Source organism: Rhinatrema bivittatum, chromosome 1 (genome assembly GCF_901001135.1).
Source record: "Rhinatrema bivittatum chromosome 1, aRhiBiv1.1, whole genome shotgun sequence".
Classification (NCBI taxonomy): domain Eukaryota; kingdom Metazoa; phylum Chordata; class Amphibia; order Gymnophiona; family Rhinatrematidae; genus Rhinatrema; species Rhinatrema bivittatum.
The window spans coordinates 549,244,027-549,259,587 of record NC_042615.1 but is presented as its reverse complement, the minus strand read 5'-3'; the positions used below and the strand labels follow the sequence as shown (position 1 = coordinate 549,259,587).

Below are 15,561 nucleotides of genomic sequence, written 5' to 3'. Positions count from 1 at the left end.
TTAAATCCCCGTTCAATTTAATTCCTGAGGAAGTATTTGTATTTAACAATCTGGAAAGCTTCTACCGTATCACTTGACTATTCCCATCATAGCAAATGTAAAAAAGAATTAAAAAAAAAAAAAAAAAGTGGGGCATTGTTGTGCTGATCTTCAGACACATGGGATAGAGGTAAACCCCAAGTAATGCATAAACAGCTGCAGAGTGGCCTGAAGGGTGAAGTGGGAATCAAAAGGGCACTAGAAGTCTCTTTCCCATCTCCACTCATTGCCCTCCCCCTGTCTTCAGACAAGCAACTCTTCTTTCCCTTCACATGGCTCACCCTTGCCATAGTCAGTCGTTTTGGCAAATGGCTTTAAGCAAGGCTCAAAAGCACATCACATACACATTTTCTTGGAAAAAATTTTAGGCAACCAAGAATTTTCCATATATATACACACACATATCGTGACCCCTAGTTTTACATCTTCCTTTCCACCAGAAAGGATTTGATTAATGTGCATCATTAATTCCTTTCAAGTATTTGAAAGTCTGTATCATATCTCCCTTTTCTTTCCTCTCTTGCAGGGTATACATATTTAGGTTCTCAACTCATATGGCTTTTGATACCAATCTCACACCATTTTGGTTGCCTCTCTGAACCACTTTGATTCTGTCCTTATCCTTTTGAGACGTGGACTCCAGAACTGAATACAGTACTCCAAGTAAGGTCTCACCAAGGACATTTTCTCCTTTTTCCTGCTGATAATGCTTCGCTCTATGCAGTCCAACATCCCTCTGGCCAGAGCCACTGCCTTGTAACATTACTTCACTACCTTCAGATCATCAGACACTATCATACAAGGTTCTTTTGGATTACTTTACTCCAAATACATGGCTCTACACTTCTTGGCATTGAATCCCAGCTGCCAAACTTTTGACCACTACTCAAGCTTTCCCTAGGTTACTTCACATTCTGTCTACTCCTTCAGGCATGATCACTCTTGCAGATTTTAGTGTCATCCACAAGGTCACGGCGTGCGTTCATGCACCTTCGCCGGCGGGGGCTGCTGGAAGCCACCTCGCATGGGGAGCGCCCGATCCGCCCCAGGCTGCTGAAGCCGCTCTCGCCACCAGCTGCCCCCGGGAGGAGGGGAGAGAGGACTGGGGCTGCTCCGGAGCTGTCAGCGCGCCCGCACGGGAGAGCAGCACCCATGGACGCGGCCAGGGCAGGTGAGCAGGGGCTGGGGGAAAGTTTGCCCGATCCTGGCTCTCTAAAGGTCTTGTCCCCAGGGGGGTGAGGGGGTCAGGCAGTGAAAATCATTTGCACAGGACAAAAAAAAACAAACTGCACCAGCCCTTCTCCTGTATCCACTTCCTGGTACCTGTCATTTCAAATGTCATTTGAAAATGACATTTGAAATGACAGGTACCAGTGCACCCAGGATACTGTATAGGCTCTGTATAGCGCTCTATACAGTAAAATGGATTGCGCTTCATGGACGCACTTTGCATTTGCGTGCCATTTAAATACTGTATCGAGCGGTATGTGATCCGGACTGTGCGTGCGCCCGGCACTACCGCACTCCTTCTTCTGCATCCTTACTGTATCGACCTGTTAAAGTGATAATCTAAGGGATTTTAAGGATTCATTACAAAAATGCAGTCCTACACAGAAATTAATAGTCTGTGCACATAAAAGACTTGTGTGCACAAACCATGTGATCTGTGCTTGCGTGTGTGCAAATATCCTACCCCCTTCCTCCCTACAGAATTACGATGTGCACTCTACCTATGTAAAAGGCAAAGTGAACATTTTAGCTCCCAATGCATTAACATACCATTTGCTTACTGCATTGTGAGTTCAATTTGTTTTATCGTATAGGTTAAAAAGACTGTGCACTGAAGTTCTATGCTTTATAATTGAGAATAGGTTTGAAAGAACCAACAAGGAAGATGACAATACCTGGAATGGCCTGTCTTAATATCATGACGATATTAAGTCAGAGGTCCCGAAGAGTAAAACAAGTTAAAAAAAAAAAAATTTGAATTCGGCCTGCGGCTGTCGGGCCGAAAACCAGACACTCAATTTTGCCGGCGTCCGGTTTCCGAGCCCGTGGCTGTCAGCGGGCACGAGAACCAACGCCGGCAAAATTGAGCGTCAGCTGTCAAACCTGCTGACAGCCGCCGCTCCTGTCAAAAAGGAGGCGCTAGTGTCCCTAGCGCCTCCTTTTGCCTGTTTTTGCCGCTGGGCCTAATTTAAATACTGAATTGCATGCACCGGCCAGTGGCCGGTGCGCGCACCGGGAGAGCGGGTGTTCGCCCGCTCTCCCGCGGACTTTACTGTATCGGCCTGTATATAACTACCCCATACTTAAAACTATCTACCCAAAGAGGTAGAGAACCAAAGAGGAAAACTGTGCAGACAAGGCGGGTCACTTGGTGCTTGTCTGACTTCATCTACTATGTTATGTTTTCAGCATACTGTATTACTTATAATTGATTTGTTTTCCACACATAACCAGACTGAATTAGCCATGCTGTCTGGGAGTGCCCCCTGGCGGCCCGACGTGGGAATTTCTCTCAAAACGTTGAAAAGACATGCTCCTGCACGCTTGCACAATATCTTCCCGTGTGACTGCCTGCCTTGCCTCAGTTTTTTTGCTTTCCCCCCACAGCGAACAGTCTCGGGTTCTTCTCTCTCACCTCTCTTCAGTTTCTCCTTTTTTCTCGTCTCTCCCTTCTCCTACATGAACCCACTTTTCAGTGCTGCCATGGCCCCTAAAGCCCCGGGGTTTAAGTTTTGCCAGTCTATTACTGATTGACATAAGGGCTGCAGTCCGGACAGGATGCCTGATCATGGTCAGGCCCGAGGCAGATGTAGCAAACCTTATGTCAATCAGTAATAGACTGATTGACATGATGGGCCTCAAGGAGGCCAGATGGGCAAAAAAGAGCGTCCTCTTTGCAGCCCTCAACCAGTATGTCACACAGGGCCAAATTCCCAAAAGACTGGACCAGGGAAGAGGACCAAGCCGCACCGAAGCGGCCTTGGAAGCTGATCCACAAGTCACCCCCACCTGCGTCGCCCGCAGCTCCCCTGTCCAAAGAAAGTCACAGAGTCAAAACGCTGAAACAAACAGTGCAGTGCAAACCCAAAGCAGAGCATCAGCCAGAGAACAAGGTCATTGCATCGGACCCTGAGGCCCTAATCGACGCAGACTGTGCCAAAGCACCCAATGACGCATATGGCGCAAGCAGGGCCAAAGCAGTCAACTCATCCACTGCAGCCCCGACTCCAACGCAGGGTAAAGTCAGGTCAAACTCTCACCATTCCTCTTTGACGCACCAGATTCATCAGCACCATGTGTCGCACAGCATAAAGAGGAAAACCGTGCACCGCCCTCAGGCTTCACCAGCACTCTTCACCCTTTCCGATATAAAAGTTTCAGGGGCTTCAGATGTGGATGCTCCACGCACTTCGGGTCGCTCTTATTCTTCAGCTTTGGATAAGTGTGCGGCTGCCCGGAACTGGAAAAGACTTTGGGACCCAGCACCCCCAGATAATAAAACCTGTGACGAGTCACTTTTATAGACCAGGTCCGAATACCTAATTTAACTACAGATGACAGCAAGTAACTTCCTCTGGCTAAGAGGAAGAAAAAGAACTAATCTAGGACTCCATTGCTTCATACTGCGGCTACACAATCAATCAATGTCCCAGATCACTGGAATTCTCCAAGCTTTAAGCTTTTATCGACACTGTGGTGTCCTCCCAGTTTCCGCAGCCCCCATCCAGTCCATCTGCTGCGAGCTCAGAATACTCTCCTACTTCTTCCCAGCGCGGGGAAGCCAAGCATCTGATACAACTGGAGTAGGAGGTCAACCCATCAACCGCCCAGTCGACGGAGGAGACTGTATATTCCTCCCCACCCTCTCCTGGACCTTCGATGGGTATACCCTTGGATCCCCCAGAAGACTCTCCGGAGCCTACGTCACCACCGAAGATCTCTCCTACTCCACGTTTATAGAGGTGGATACCCTTCTCAACCTGGAAACCAAGAAGCTACCAGACCCTAGGGCTGAGGTCCATGGCTTGCTCAAGATTTTTGACATTCCATCGGAACCCACAGCCCTACCTTCACATTCAGTCCTGGATACACAGTTATGGACAGGGCATGAGAGTCTCCGTTCTCGGCGCCTGCCACCTCTAGGTAAAAAGATCTCAAGTTTCGAATGTGGAAGTCGACCCACTACAGCCCAGTCCAGTTACCACACGGGTCAGTATTGGTGGAATCTGCCATGAAATGGGCTAGAAAAACCAGGCTGTACTCTAAACACCCCTCCAGGCAAAGCCAGCCGTTATCTAGATGACTTTGTTAAAATGTGTTCCAGGGATCAATGGTAAGTGCAAAAATACAGCAACACCAATTCTACATTACCCATTATCTCTACGAATGCTTTCAGACCCTAAAGTCAGAGGAAGACCAGGGCGCAGGTGATAGACCCCAGAGACTGGACATCACTTACATGGAAGAAGGGCTCCATCATCTGCATTACACAGTTTATGAGTGGTTCGACATGTCAGCTAGAACATCTGCAACAGCCATTACAGCCAAGAGGCTAGCCTGGCTGAGAGCGAGTGCCATCCCTGAGGACATTCATGAAAAGCTTGTGAACCTACCCTGCAAGGGGGACTACTTGTTTGGGGACTAGCTCAGGGAAACAGTGTCCCAACTCAAGGAGCAGAGTGTAGTGGTGTCCTCTCTCACATCCCGGCTGAGCAGACACAACCAAAATGATACTACTTCGCCTACTGGAAGCCATACAGGCCATTTTCATCACATATGCCTCCACCGTACCAGCCAATAAGGTCGCAACAACAACCTGAACAAAGGAGCCATGGCCGCATCCAGCGCCAGAAGAAGTCGGCACAAAGTGCGGGCCAGAAACCTAAGCAATCTTTTTGAAAATCGGCCACGCCATAGCTACAGGGAATGGTGGGTGACCGGCTATCTTCCTATGCCCGGGCATGGACTCAAATCACAGACTGTTGGGTCCTGATCATCATCCAGCAACATTACCACCTGAACTTCGAGTCCAAGCCCACATTGCCATAACTAGCCCCACCCTCCAAAGGCATGGGGTGGTGCCTCCACATCGGCAGCTCCAGGGATTCTACTCCCAATACTTCCTTATCCCCAAGAAAAGTGGGGGACTGCACCCAATTATGGACTTGCGAGCCTTCAAATCGCTTTGTTCAGCAGGAGAAGTTCAAGATGACTTTCCTGAAAACCATTCTATCCTTTCTACTACCCAACAACTGGATATGTTCACTGGACTTCAAGATGCTTATGTCCACATACCAATACACCCCTCTTCCTGCCGCTACCTTTGTTTCCAAGTCAACAACGAACATCAATACAAGGTCCTGCCGTTCGGCCTCTCCTCAGTGCCCAGGGTGTTCACAAAATGTTTAGCAGTAGCTGTGGCCCACCTTCAAAAACAAGAAATAAAGCTCTTCCCCTATCTGGATGACTGGCAGCTCGTCACCCCAAGCCTGGAATGGCTGCACACCCACCAACTCCAGACTATAACTTGCTTAGAGCAGCTGGGATTCATCATAAATTACGAGAACTCTCATCTGGACCCATCTCAAGCTCTATAGTTTATAGGCGCCATCATCAGCTCGTACCTGTGCAAGGCCTTCCTTCCAGAGAACAGGATTTTCACCTTCAGGACCTTTGCTTTGGCTTTGAAGAGTCTTACCTACCCCATGACGCATCAAGTTCTCACCTTGCTAGGTTATATGGCAGCAGCGATGCATGTGATCCTGTGTACACGTCTTCACATGCGACACCTTCAATGGGGTTTGAAGTCCCAGTGGTCCCAATAATTCCATCCTATGCATTCAGACAACAACCAACTAGGACTGAACTGCACAATCTGGGTAAACAAATAAGCGTGAGGGTAGCTTCATTATTACGGAGGTTACTACCATAAACCAATTAAGCCTGATACATCACTTTGAATGCATATACAGCGTTGCTCTCTGCTTTAACAGCAGGGGGAAATTTGGAAACCAGGATTTACATTCAGACAACATCAAACAAGGCATTGATCTGTGCAGTCTGGGTAAACAAGCATCGGGGTAACTTGCTTGATGCGACAGTTACTACCCTTAACCATTAAGCCTTAAAGCTCACCTTTGATGCAACTCCAACGGCAGGAAATTTGAATCAAAACAGTTACCAACAAGGGCCCTGAACTTGGTGGTTGGTGAAACAGATAAGTATGGGAAAATAAGTGTGGGAGCTTGCTGGGCAGACTGGATGGGCCGATTGGTCTTTTTCTGCCGTCATTTCTATGTTTCCATATGTTTCTATGAGGGCAGTAAATCTGGCTCACCCGATGTTGTCGGATGTGGACTGGTGGCTTCAACCCAGAATTCTCCAATCAGGTGCACCTTTCCAGTCTCCATCCCACCAAATCATCCTAACTATGGATGCCTCCACCAAGGGCTGGGGGGGGGGGGGGGGGGGGCTTTGGTCCACCACAGTAAAACAATTTCAGATCAATCTGCTGGAACTCCAAGCTATTCGATACGCAATCCATGCCTTCGTTTGGCTTCTCCAGCACAAAACAGTCATGGTTTACACAGACAATCAGGTAGCCATGTTCTACATCAACAAGGTGAGTGGGTCCAGTTCCAAACCCCTTTGCTGGGAGTCAGTACTAATGCTGGAGTGGGCTCTAGCTCACTCCATACAGCTGCAAGCCACCTACCTGCATAAGGAACACAGACGCCGACTGGCTCAGCAGGATCTTTCATCCCCACGAATGGGAACTGCATCCGGAGGCAGTGTCCTCCCCTCTTCCACAGTTAGGGAACATAAGAATATAAGAAATTGCCATGCTGGGTCAGACCAAGGGTCCATCAAGCCCAGCATCCTGTTTCCAACAGAGGCCAAACCAGGCCACAAGAACCTGGCAATTATCCAAACACCAAGAAGATCCCATGCTACTGATGCAATTAATAGCAGTGGCTATTCCCTAAGACAACTTGATTAACAGCAGTTAATGGACTTCTCCTACAAGAACTTATCCAAACCTTTTTTAAACCCAGCTACACTAACTGCACTAACCACATCCTCTGCAACAAATTCCAGAGCTTAATTGTGTTGAGTGAAAAAGAATTTTCTCTAATTAGTCTTAAATGTGCTATTTGCTAACTTCATGGAGTGCCCCCTAGTCCTATTATCCGAAAGTGTAAATAACTGATTCACATCTACTCATTCAAGATCTCTCATTATTTTAAAGACCTCTATCATACCCCCCACCCCCCCCCCCCGCCGTCTTCTCCAAGCTGACTTCTGACCATAGATTTCTTCGCCACTGAACGCAACCCAAAGCTGCTGACGTTCTGTTCCCTGTACCCCAGCCCCCAGCGAGTGGCTCAGGACACATTTCTGATTCGCCAGGTGGGTCATTGATGTATGCATTCACCCGATCCAGCTTATCACCCACATATTAAAGAAGTGCATTGCGAAAGAATCTAATCTCATCCTCATAGCACTGGCGTGGCCCCAACAACCATGGTAAGCCTACCTCATGCACCTTTCCCTGCAACCACTGGTTCATCTCCCTTGCAGACCGATCTCTTCACACAGGAGGAAGGGGAGCTTCTTCATCCCATGCAAAAAACTCCCTTCATTTGATGGCATGGAGACTGAAAGGGTGATACTAGGCCATCTGCCTTTTTCACTGGAGGTATAGGATATTGTTTCCTTATGCAGACCATCCATGAGAAGAAATTATACAGCCAAGTGGTTTCAATTCCACCGTTCATGTATTTCGACGTCTCTGGACCCCTTTCACTCCTCTCCAGAACACTTGCTTTTCAGTACCTACACTTGCTGTATGTGTCCAGACTAGCAATTTCGTCCAGAGTACATCTCAGTGGCATTGTGGCGAATCACCCTCCATTTCCAGGCACCCTCTCATGAAAGGGGCTTTGAGACTACGTCCTCCAGTTTCACAGTCAGCAGTTCCATGGGACTTCAATGTGGTCCTGAAGACATTGATGCACCCTCCATTTGAGTCGATGCAATCATCCTCACTGAAGTTCCTCATGTAGAAAGTACTCTTTTTAGTAGCAATAACATCAGCACGGAGGGTGAGTGAGCTTCAAGCACTGGTGCACTATGAGCCCTATCTTCAATTCTAACATGACAAAGTTACTCTTTGGACACACCCGTCCTTCCTCTCAAAAGTGGTTTCAGCCTTCCATCTAATCAGACTATAACGTTACTGACCTTCTTTCCATGGCTGCATGCTTCGGACTAATACTCCCAACAGGCACTCTCAATTCTATCTTTCCTTCAACCCAAATGCTCCAGGATTTCCAGTAACCAAATGCACGCTAGCAAGTTGGTTAACCCAATTCATCCATTTCTGTTATTCCACAAATCGAGACATTACCTTCGAGAGTAAAGGCACATCAACTGCACGCTGTAGCTACTTCAGTCGCACATTTACAGCAAGTACCAATTCAAGACATTTGCAAGGCAGATACATGGTCTTCCTTGCATACCTTCATGTCTCTGTACTGCCTCCATCAACACGCCACTGCATCCATGGGGCAGAAAATACTGCGTTAGGCTACCAACTCCTAAGACTGTCCGCCGATCAACGCGGTACGCTGCACAGGTGATTCGGCAAAAGATAAAAAAGCAAGAGTAGCCATATGGTTCACAAGGATGCCAACCTCCAGGTCTTAGATACAATACACGATGACAAAGGCAGATTTGTGATGGTAATGTGTCATCTGAATGGATGGGAAACCACTATCTGTAGTCTCTATGCGCCTAACAACTATTCCCACAGCTTCTTTACTTATACCCTCAATCAATTGATGTTGCATGCTCAGGGCTTTTTAGTATTAGAGGGTGACTTTAATAATACTCATGATCCCAAAATAGACAAATGCCCCCCCAGGACCTCCCCCTAAACTTGAGTTTGGGGGGGGGGGTGGCCTTTCTCTGTGCAGAATTTGACCTAGTAGATTCATGGTGCACTCTCCTCCTAGAAGAGAGGGATTACACTCACATTTCCCGAGCTCATGCTTGTCACGGATCGACTATATTTTGATACCCCGAACAGGTTTTCTTTTCTCTTGAATGCAATTATTGGCTCACAAATTCTCAGATCATGCGATAAGATGGATTGACCTGCAGTTCTCGGTACATGTACCTGAAGAACGATTTTGGAAGTTCCAAGGTTTCTTGAGTAAAGATCGCAACTTTCAGGAATTTAAAAAAAAATAAATGGGAAGACTTTCTCAGCCACAATGATCAACACCTAGTAACCCCTCAATTGTTCTGGGAAACAGAAAAGCGGTGATCAGGGGTGAAATTATTTCTTATGTTGCCTCACGGAGGCGCAGGACCAACAAGGCTATTTTACAATTGGAACTGCAGCGCCAAACGGCGAAACAAAAATTGATTGACCTCCCATCGCCCAAACATAATCTTGCCTATTTGGCGATCATGTGAGATTTTAACTTTTTATTACACAGAGGGCACAGAAAAAAACACTTCTATTACACGCATGAAAAATACCTAGGGAGGGATAGTTACCAGGCAGGCGGACATCTGTGAGGTGTTTTGAGTGTTTTATGAAGCCTTATATACAGATGATTCCCTGGAGAGGGGTTCTCAGTTGAGGAAAATTTTTTCAAACATCTTACCCTACCAAAGGTAACAGAAGCTCAACTCCAATTTCTTAACAGACCAGTCCAACAGATAGAAGTTTTAAATGTGATAGCCAGGAGCAAACCAGGGAAAGCCCCGGGCCCTGATGGGTTCTCATAAGATTTCTATAAACTTCTAAGGACACAGGTACTACACCCATTAACTTCTTTCTATACAGACTCATTATAGCACAATACAGTCCCCTCTCAGTTCAACACAGCACATATTACAGTGTTAACCAAGCCTGGTAAAGACCCATTGTCACCTGCATCATACAGGCCTATTACTTTGTTGAACTGTGATCTAAAAATAAATTGCCAAGTTACTAGCTGAGTGCGTAGGCGTCATTCTTCCACACTTAATTTAAGAACACCAAGTAGGTTAGTAAAAGGAAGGGCGGCCTGCTCTCATATTATCAAGCTCCTCACTGCAATCTCTACCTATCTGTCTCAACAAATACCTGCTCTGGCGGTCAGATTCGACTCAGAGAAAGCTTTTAATAGATTATTGTGGCAATACTTTTTTTCAGTTCTAAGAGATTTGGGTTTCAAGGCAACGTTTTATCATACATAATGCTTCTTTATTCTAGCCCAATTTCACACATTACAGTGAATGGCCGCAGGTGTAAACATCCGTAGGAGAGTCCGGCAGGGATGCCCGCTCTCTCCACTGCTTTATATATTAGCTATCAACCCCCTAGCGCATACCGAACACTACTAAGGAAAATCGATTCTGATAATGCTAATTGGGGCTTTCAAAGGAATCACCGCTCGTTCAAAGTGGCCGCCTTTGCGGATGACATTTTAATCTTTTTAATAGACCCCGAAAAGTCCCTAGGTCCCCTTCTCCAGATACAGCGAGAATACAGCAGTTTTGCAGGGTTCCAGATAAATCTGAAGCCTTAGACATTGGGGGACGGACGAAAACCGTATGGTCAGGGACATTCCCACTAAAATGGATTAAGAATGAAATGAAATATCTAGGGATCAGGATCCCAATTAGCCTCCCAGATCTCTATGAGACCAACGTGCGCCCTTTATTACAGTCTACTTCTCAGTTACTCAAAAAATGGCAGGGTTTACCCCTATCACTTCTGGGTAAAGTCCAACTTTTTAAAATGATAATTCTCCCTAGGTGGCCATACTTACTGCAGATGGTACCACTCTGGATCACGAGAAGAGACTGTAGCAAAGTGGGGAAAATGCTTCAACAATTTTTCTGGAGTGGAAAGAAGGCAAGATTTCCCTGAAAACACTAATGAAGCCACTTAATCAAGGGGGGGGGGGGGGGGAGGGGCAGGTTGTCCTAGTTAACGACAATATAATCTAGCCTGTATGTTGAGGTTTCTAAATGACTGGTTATGTGGTACTTGCTATTTCACCCCGTCTCAGCAAATAACCGCCTGACTGGAAGTCCCCTCACTTAACTTTCTACTGCATGCGGCCCATGCTACGCTCCCTCCCAATCACAGCTCCCAAATACTGGTTTCTTCAGGAAGGAAAACATTATATCAAGTTTAAGAAGTTTCACAGCATTATCAAAAGATATTGATTTAGTAATTTTTTTTGTATTTAGAGGCCCTAAGCTATAGCTTAGGTAGCTTGTGTCTAAATACAAGACAGTATCTATGAAAGACTCCTCTCATGTGCACGTGATTCAGTATGCTAATTAGGCCTGACAGTAAAACCAGGTAAAAGAAGGCGCTAGGACACTAGCGCGTCCCTAGCGCCTCCCAGCAGGTTTGACAGCCGACACTCAAGTTTGCCGGTGTCGGTTCTCGAGCTCGCTGACAGCCACAGGCTCGGAAACCGGATGCCGGCAAAATTGAGCGTCCAGTTTTCCACCCAACAGCTGCGGGCCGACTTCAAATTTATTTTTTTTTTACTTTTGGAAAGTTTCGGGACCGCCGACTTAATATCGCCATGATATTAAGTCAGAGGGTGCACAGGAAAGCAGTTTTTACTGCTTTTCTGTGCACTTTCCCGGTGCCCGAAAAAATCAGCGCCTACCTTTGGGGGATTGGACGCGCATTTTTCGGCCCCTTACTGAATAAGGGGTAAGGGAAAACGCACGTCCAATGGTGGGTTAACAGTGCGCTCCATCGGAGCGCACTGTTAACCCACCATCGGAGCGCACTGTACTGTATTGGCCCGATTGTTTGTTTTTTGACCACCACAGCACACTGAGCTGTAAAATCCACTATGATGCCTAGTTCTCTTTCCTGTGGTGCCACAGAGGAACTCTGCCTATGCCCAAAGTCTTAAAAACACCCCAGTTTTAATTTTATGTATAAGCAATATACGTTCGTCTGATACAGAATAGGCCCAGAGACTGACACCATAGTCAAGTCAAAATGGTACAGTCTCAGGGCCAGCCAGCACCATTTGTAAGGAATGTCAGAGGGCAAGAGGTGAATAGGCATCTCTCCTGTCCCTTTTACTGACTTCAAAAAAGCATTAAAAACGTACTTATTTGCTTGTGCTTACAATATATCTGAATGAACATCTCACTTCTGCTTCTTACAATGCTTGAGAATACTGATAACCAGTTGTAAAGTAACTGTAATGTATTGCATTGTTATTGTATGTCTTTTGATATTATGAATGTTTTAATATGTAAACCGCTAAGATGGATAGACCACTACCCCTAGTGCAGTATATAAAAACTTTTAAATAAATAAATAGTAACCCCATCAAAGGGGTAAATGGGGCCTGGGGTGTTTCATAGCCACTTACACAGCCATTTTACACACACTTTTTTTTGACAGGCACAAGGGGGAGCTATCAGGAGGGCCTGTTTCATTATTTTTGGGGGGGGATTTGTTTTAAATGTTTATTCTGGTTCAGCAAAGAACTGAATCAATCAAAATACATATTAAATGAAACTCAGAACAAAAAAAAACCAACTGAAAACTAAATTTAGGGGGCTGCACATCCCTAACATAGATATAAATAGATACACACACATACATACATATTAATATTATGGGCTTGGATCTTGGCAAGTGATGTCTGTCAGGACCTGTGGTTTGCACCTGCAAGGTTCCAGTGGCCAAGCAGGAAGGAGGCCTGGCATGATTAGAAAGTGAATGGCAGGACAGCATCTCCAGTGGCCATACATATGGGAGGAGGCTCGTACATTGGCTTACCACCCATGCAGCACAACCTTGCTGACAGGAAATTTAGGGCCAACTCTCACTGGGGGACAACTAGAGCTTGACAGATGACCAGCAACAGACTGGACTGCATTTGCAAAGGGCAGAAGAACCAAATTAACACCGATCACACTCTAGACAATGGGATTTTAGAAAGTCATCATGTCCATGTGGTTCATAAGCATAACACATAAAAAGCAAGTCTTACAACAAAGCTTTACATATTGTAATGTTTTAAGTTTCCATACTACAGTGTTTATGAATTCACTCTAACTTAATAAATTCCATGAGTTCTCTCTCATCTATTCAAATAATATGAATATTACATAAATGGCACATGAATGGCAAATGTGACACATAGGATATGTACATTTTATCTCACTCCTGAAAAGCAGCACAAGTCCACCATAACTTGCAGCTCAACCACTCATGACAGACAGAATGGCCCCATATACTGACTTGTGATGCAAATCTATATATGATGTGCATGTGTGTGTACATACAATCCATAAACACACACAAACCTGTTTATATACATTATTTGTCACTCCCAGAATGCACAGAGCTGAGTACCTGCTCCTCCCAAGAGCAGGGCAGCTCAGCATATCTTCAGCTGGCAGGGGGAACCAGCCGTGACAGGATTCCCTAGACATCCACTTTCCTAAAGCTTTGCCTTACAAACCAAACCAAACTCCTCACAGTTTCTTCTCCACTGCTGCTCAGGAATGATTTCAAATGTGCCAGTGCAAAAAAAACTGGAGGGATAAAGAATAAACAACTGTACCCGTCAACACATGGGACCCCGAAAAGGGTGCAAGCACGAGTACAGCAAATCAGCTGATGCGAGTAAGCGCATGGATACTGGATCCCAGTAGTATCTGGGAGCATTTTCACAAGGCGTTTCCAAGCAGAAGTGACAGAGGAGAAGCACAAAATGCTGCGTGTCCTAGGGCTCTGACAGGCGCGACCAAAACTTATTGAGCTGAGTCAGAGATCACCTCCTGGTCACACAAACCAGGCACCCAGAAGGAGCCTGCTACCGGAAGGAAGGGGGTGGGGGCGGAGGGTCTCAAGACCACGACGGGGCGAGCGAGGAGAACCGTGGCCGACGGCGGCACCCACCACCCGGGGTGCTGCCAGCCAGGCACGGGGAGGGTGGGGGTTCTCTCATTACCTCCCCAGATGCCGAGCTTCAGCTGCGAGCAGTCCAGGTTCACCACGTAGTCCCCCAGGAACCTGTTCAACACGTCCACGACCAGCGACTCGAAAACCATCTTGACCCGCGGCTCTGTCACCCGGGGCGCTCCAGACTGCGGCTCGTGGCCTCGGGGAGGAGGGAGTGGCTGTGGGTGTTCGCGTACGTGTGGTGTGTGTGTGTGTGTGTCCCGAAAATGAGAGACCGCCCCCCTGGCCCCTCCCCGCCCCCTTCTCCTCCCCGCAGCCGCGGCCCTGCGCCGGCCAACGAGCGCGCGCCGAACTCCGCTAACCGCCGTGCGAACCAATCCCAGGCCGCCGTAGCCTCCCCGCTTCAGCCTGCTGATTCCGGAGTTCTTTCCCTCTACTTGCTTCGCGGGCCAGGAAAAGCTACCACGTGAGATGGGGGGGGGGCGTGGCATCAGGGCCGGCTCGGCCGATGAGTGCGTGCGCAGTGCAGGCCGCCGCCGCCCTTGCTGCACACGGGCTGGGATTCTTTCGTTTTTCGTGCAGCGCTGCTACCAGCCTGCCATCATCCTTCCCCTGTTCGGGGGTGGGATTCGGATTGACCTTTCTGTATTCCGACATGTTCAGTTGAAAAGAGAAAACCAGGAATGGTAACTGGAAAATTTATGGCCACATGTATTTAAGGACTATTCTCTATGTTGTGCTTGGATGAAAAAATAAAATAAAAAGACAGCACTTGGTACATCTAAGAACATGCCATGCTGGGTCAGACCAAGGGTCCATCAAGCCCAGCATCCTGTTTCCAACAGTGGCCAATCCAGGCCATAAGAACCTGGCAAGTACCCAAAAACTGTCTATTCCATGTTACCGTTGCTAGTAATAGCGGTGGCTATTTTCTAAGTCAACTCAGTTAATAGCAGGTAATGGATTTCTCCTCCAAGAACTTATCCAATCCTTTTTTAAACACAGTTATACTAACTGCACTAACCACATCCTCTGGCAACAAATTCCAGAGTTTAATTGTGCGTTGAGTGAAAAAGAACTTTCTCCGATTAGTTTTAAATGTGCCACATGCTAACTTCATGGAGTGTCCCCTAGTCTTTCTATTATCCTAAAGAGTAAATAACTGATTCACATCTACTGTTCTAGACCTCTCATGATTTTAAACACCTCTATCTGGTTAGAATGAGCATCCCATCGCTCATCTCCGTGTATTATAAAGCCAGCCTTCTGTCATAGATGTTCAGAGGTCATTAATACTCCGTTGATTAATAGACAAAATAGTGGACAGGTTTTTGCCTCTATTGGTGCCATTGGGAAGTTGTTCCATGCAGCCATCACCCTTTCTGTGAAGAAATATTTTCTGATGTTACTTCTGAGCTTATCCCTTTGGAGCCTAATATTTTGACCACTAGTTCTTAACTCTGAAAAAAGGTTTGCTTTTATCTGCCCAGGAGCCAAACTACAGTTCTGAAAATCTTTTAGGCCTATGATTAAATCGGAGACTGAAGTCTAAT

General features: G+C 46.6%; 1 protein-coding gene across 3 annotated transcripts in view; it reads right to left on the bottom strand.

The window, feature by feature from the left end:
- The window catches only part of VPS13A (vacuolar protein sorting 13 homolog A), a 745,426-nt gene extending 731,145 nt beyond the window's left edge, over positions 1-14,281 (bottom strand). For 2 of the 3 annotated variants that reach the window (XM_029616443.1, XM_029616452.1), the window contains exon 1: positions 14,058-14,157. In XM_029616443.1, coding sequence (XP_029472303.1) covers positions 14,058-14,157 — 100 coding nt within the window. Of the gene's footprint in view, positions 1-14,057 lie in introns of all 3 variants that reach the window. The other variant, XM_029616432.1, reaches the window with a different exon arrangement.
- Positions 14,282-15,561: the final 1,280 nt, after the last annotated feature.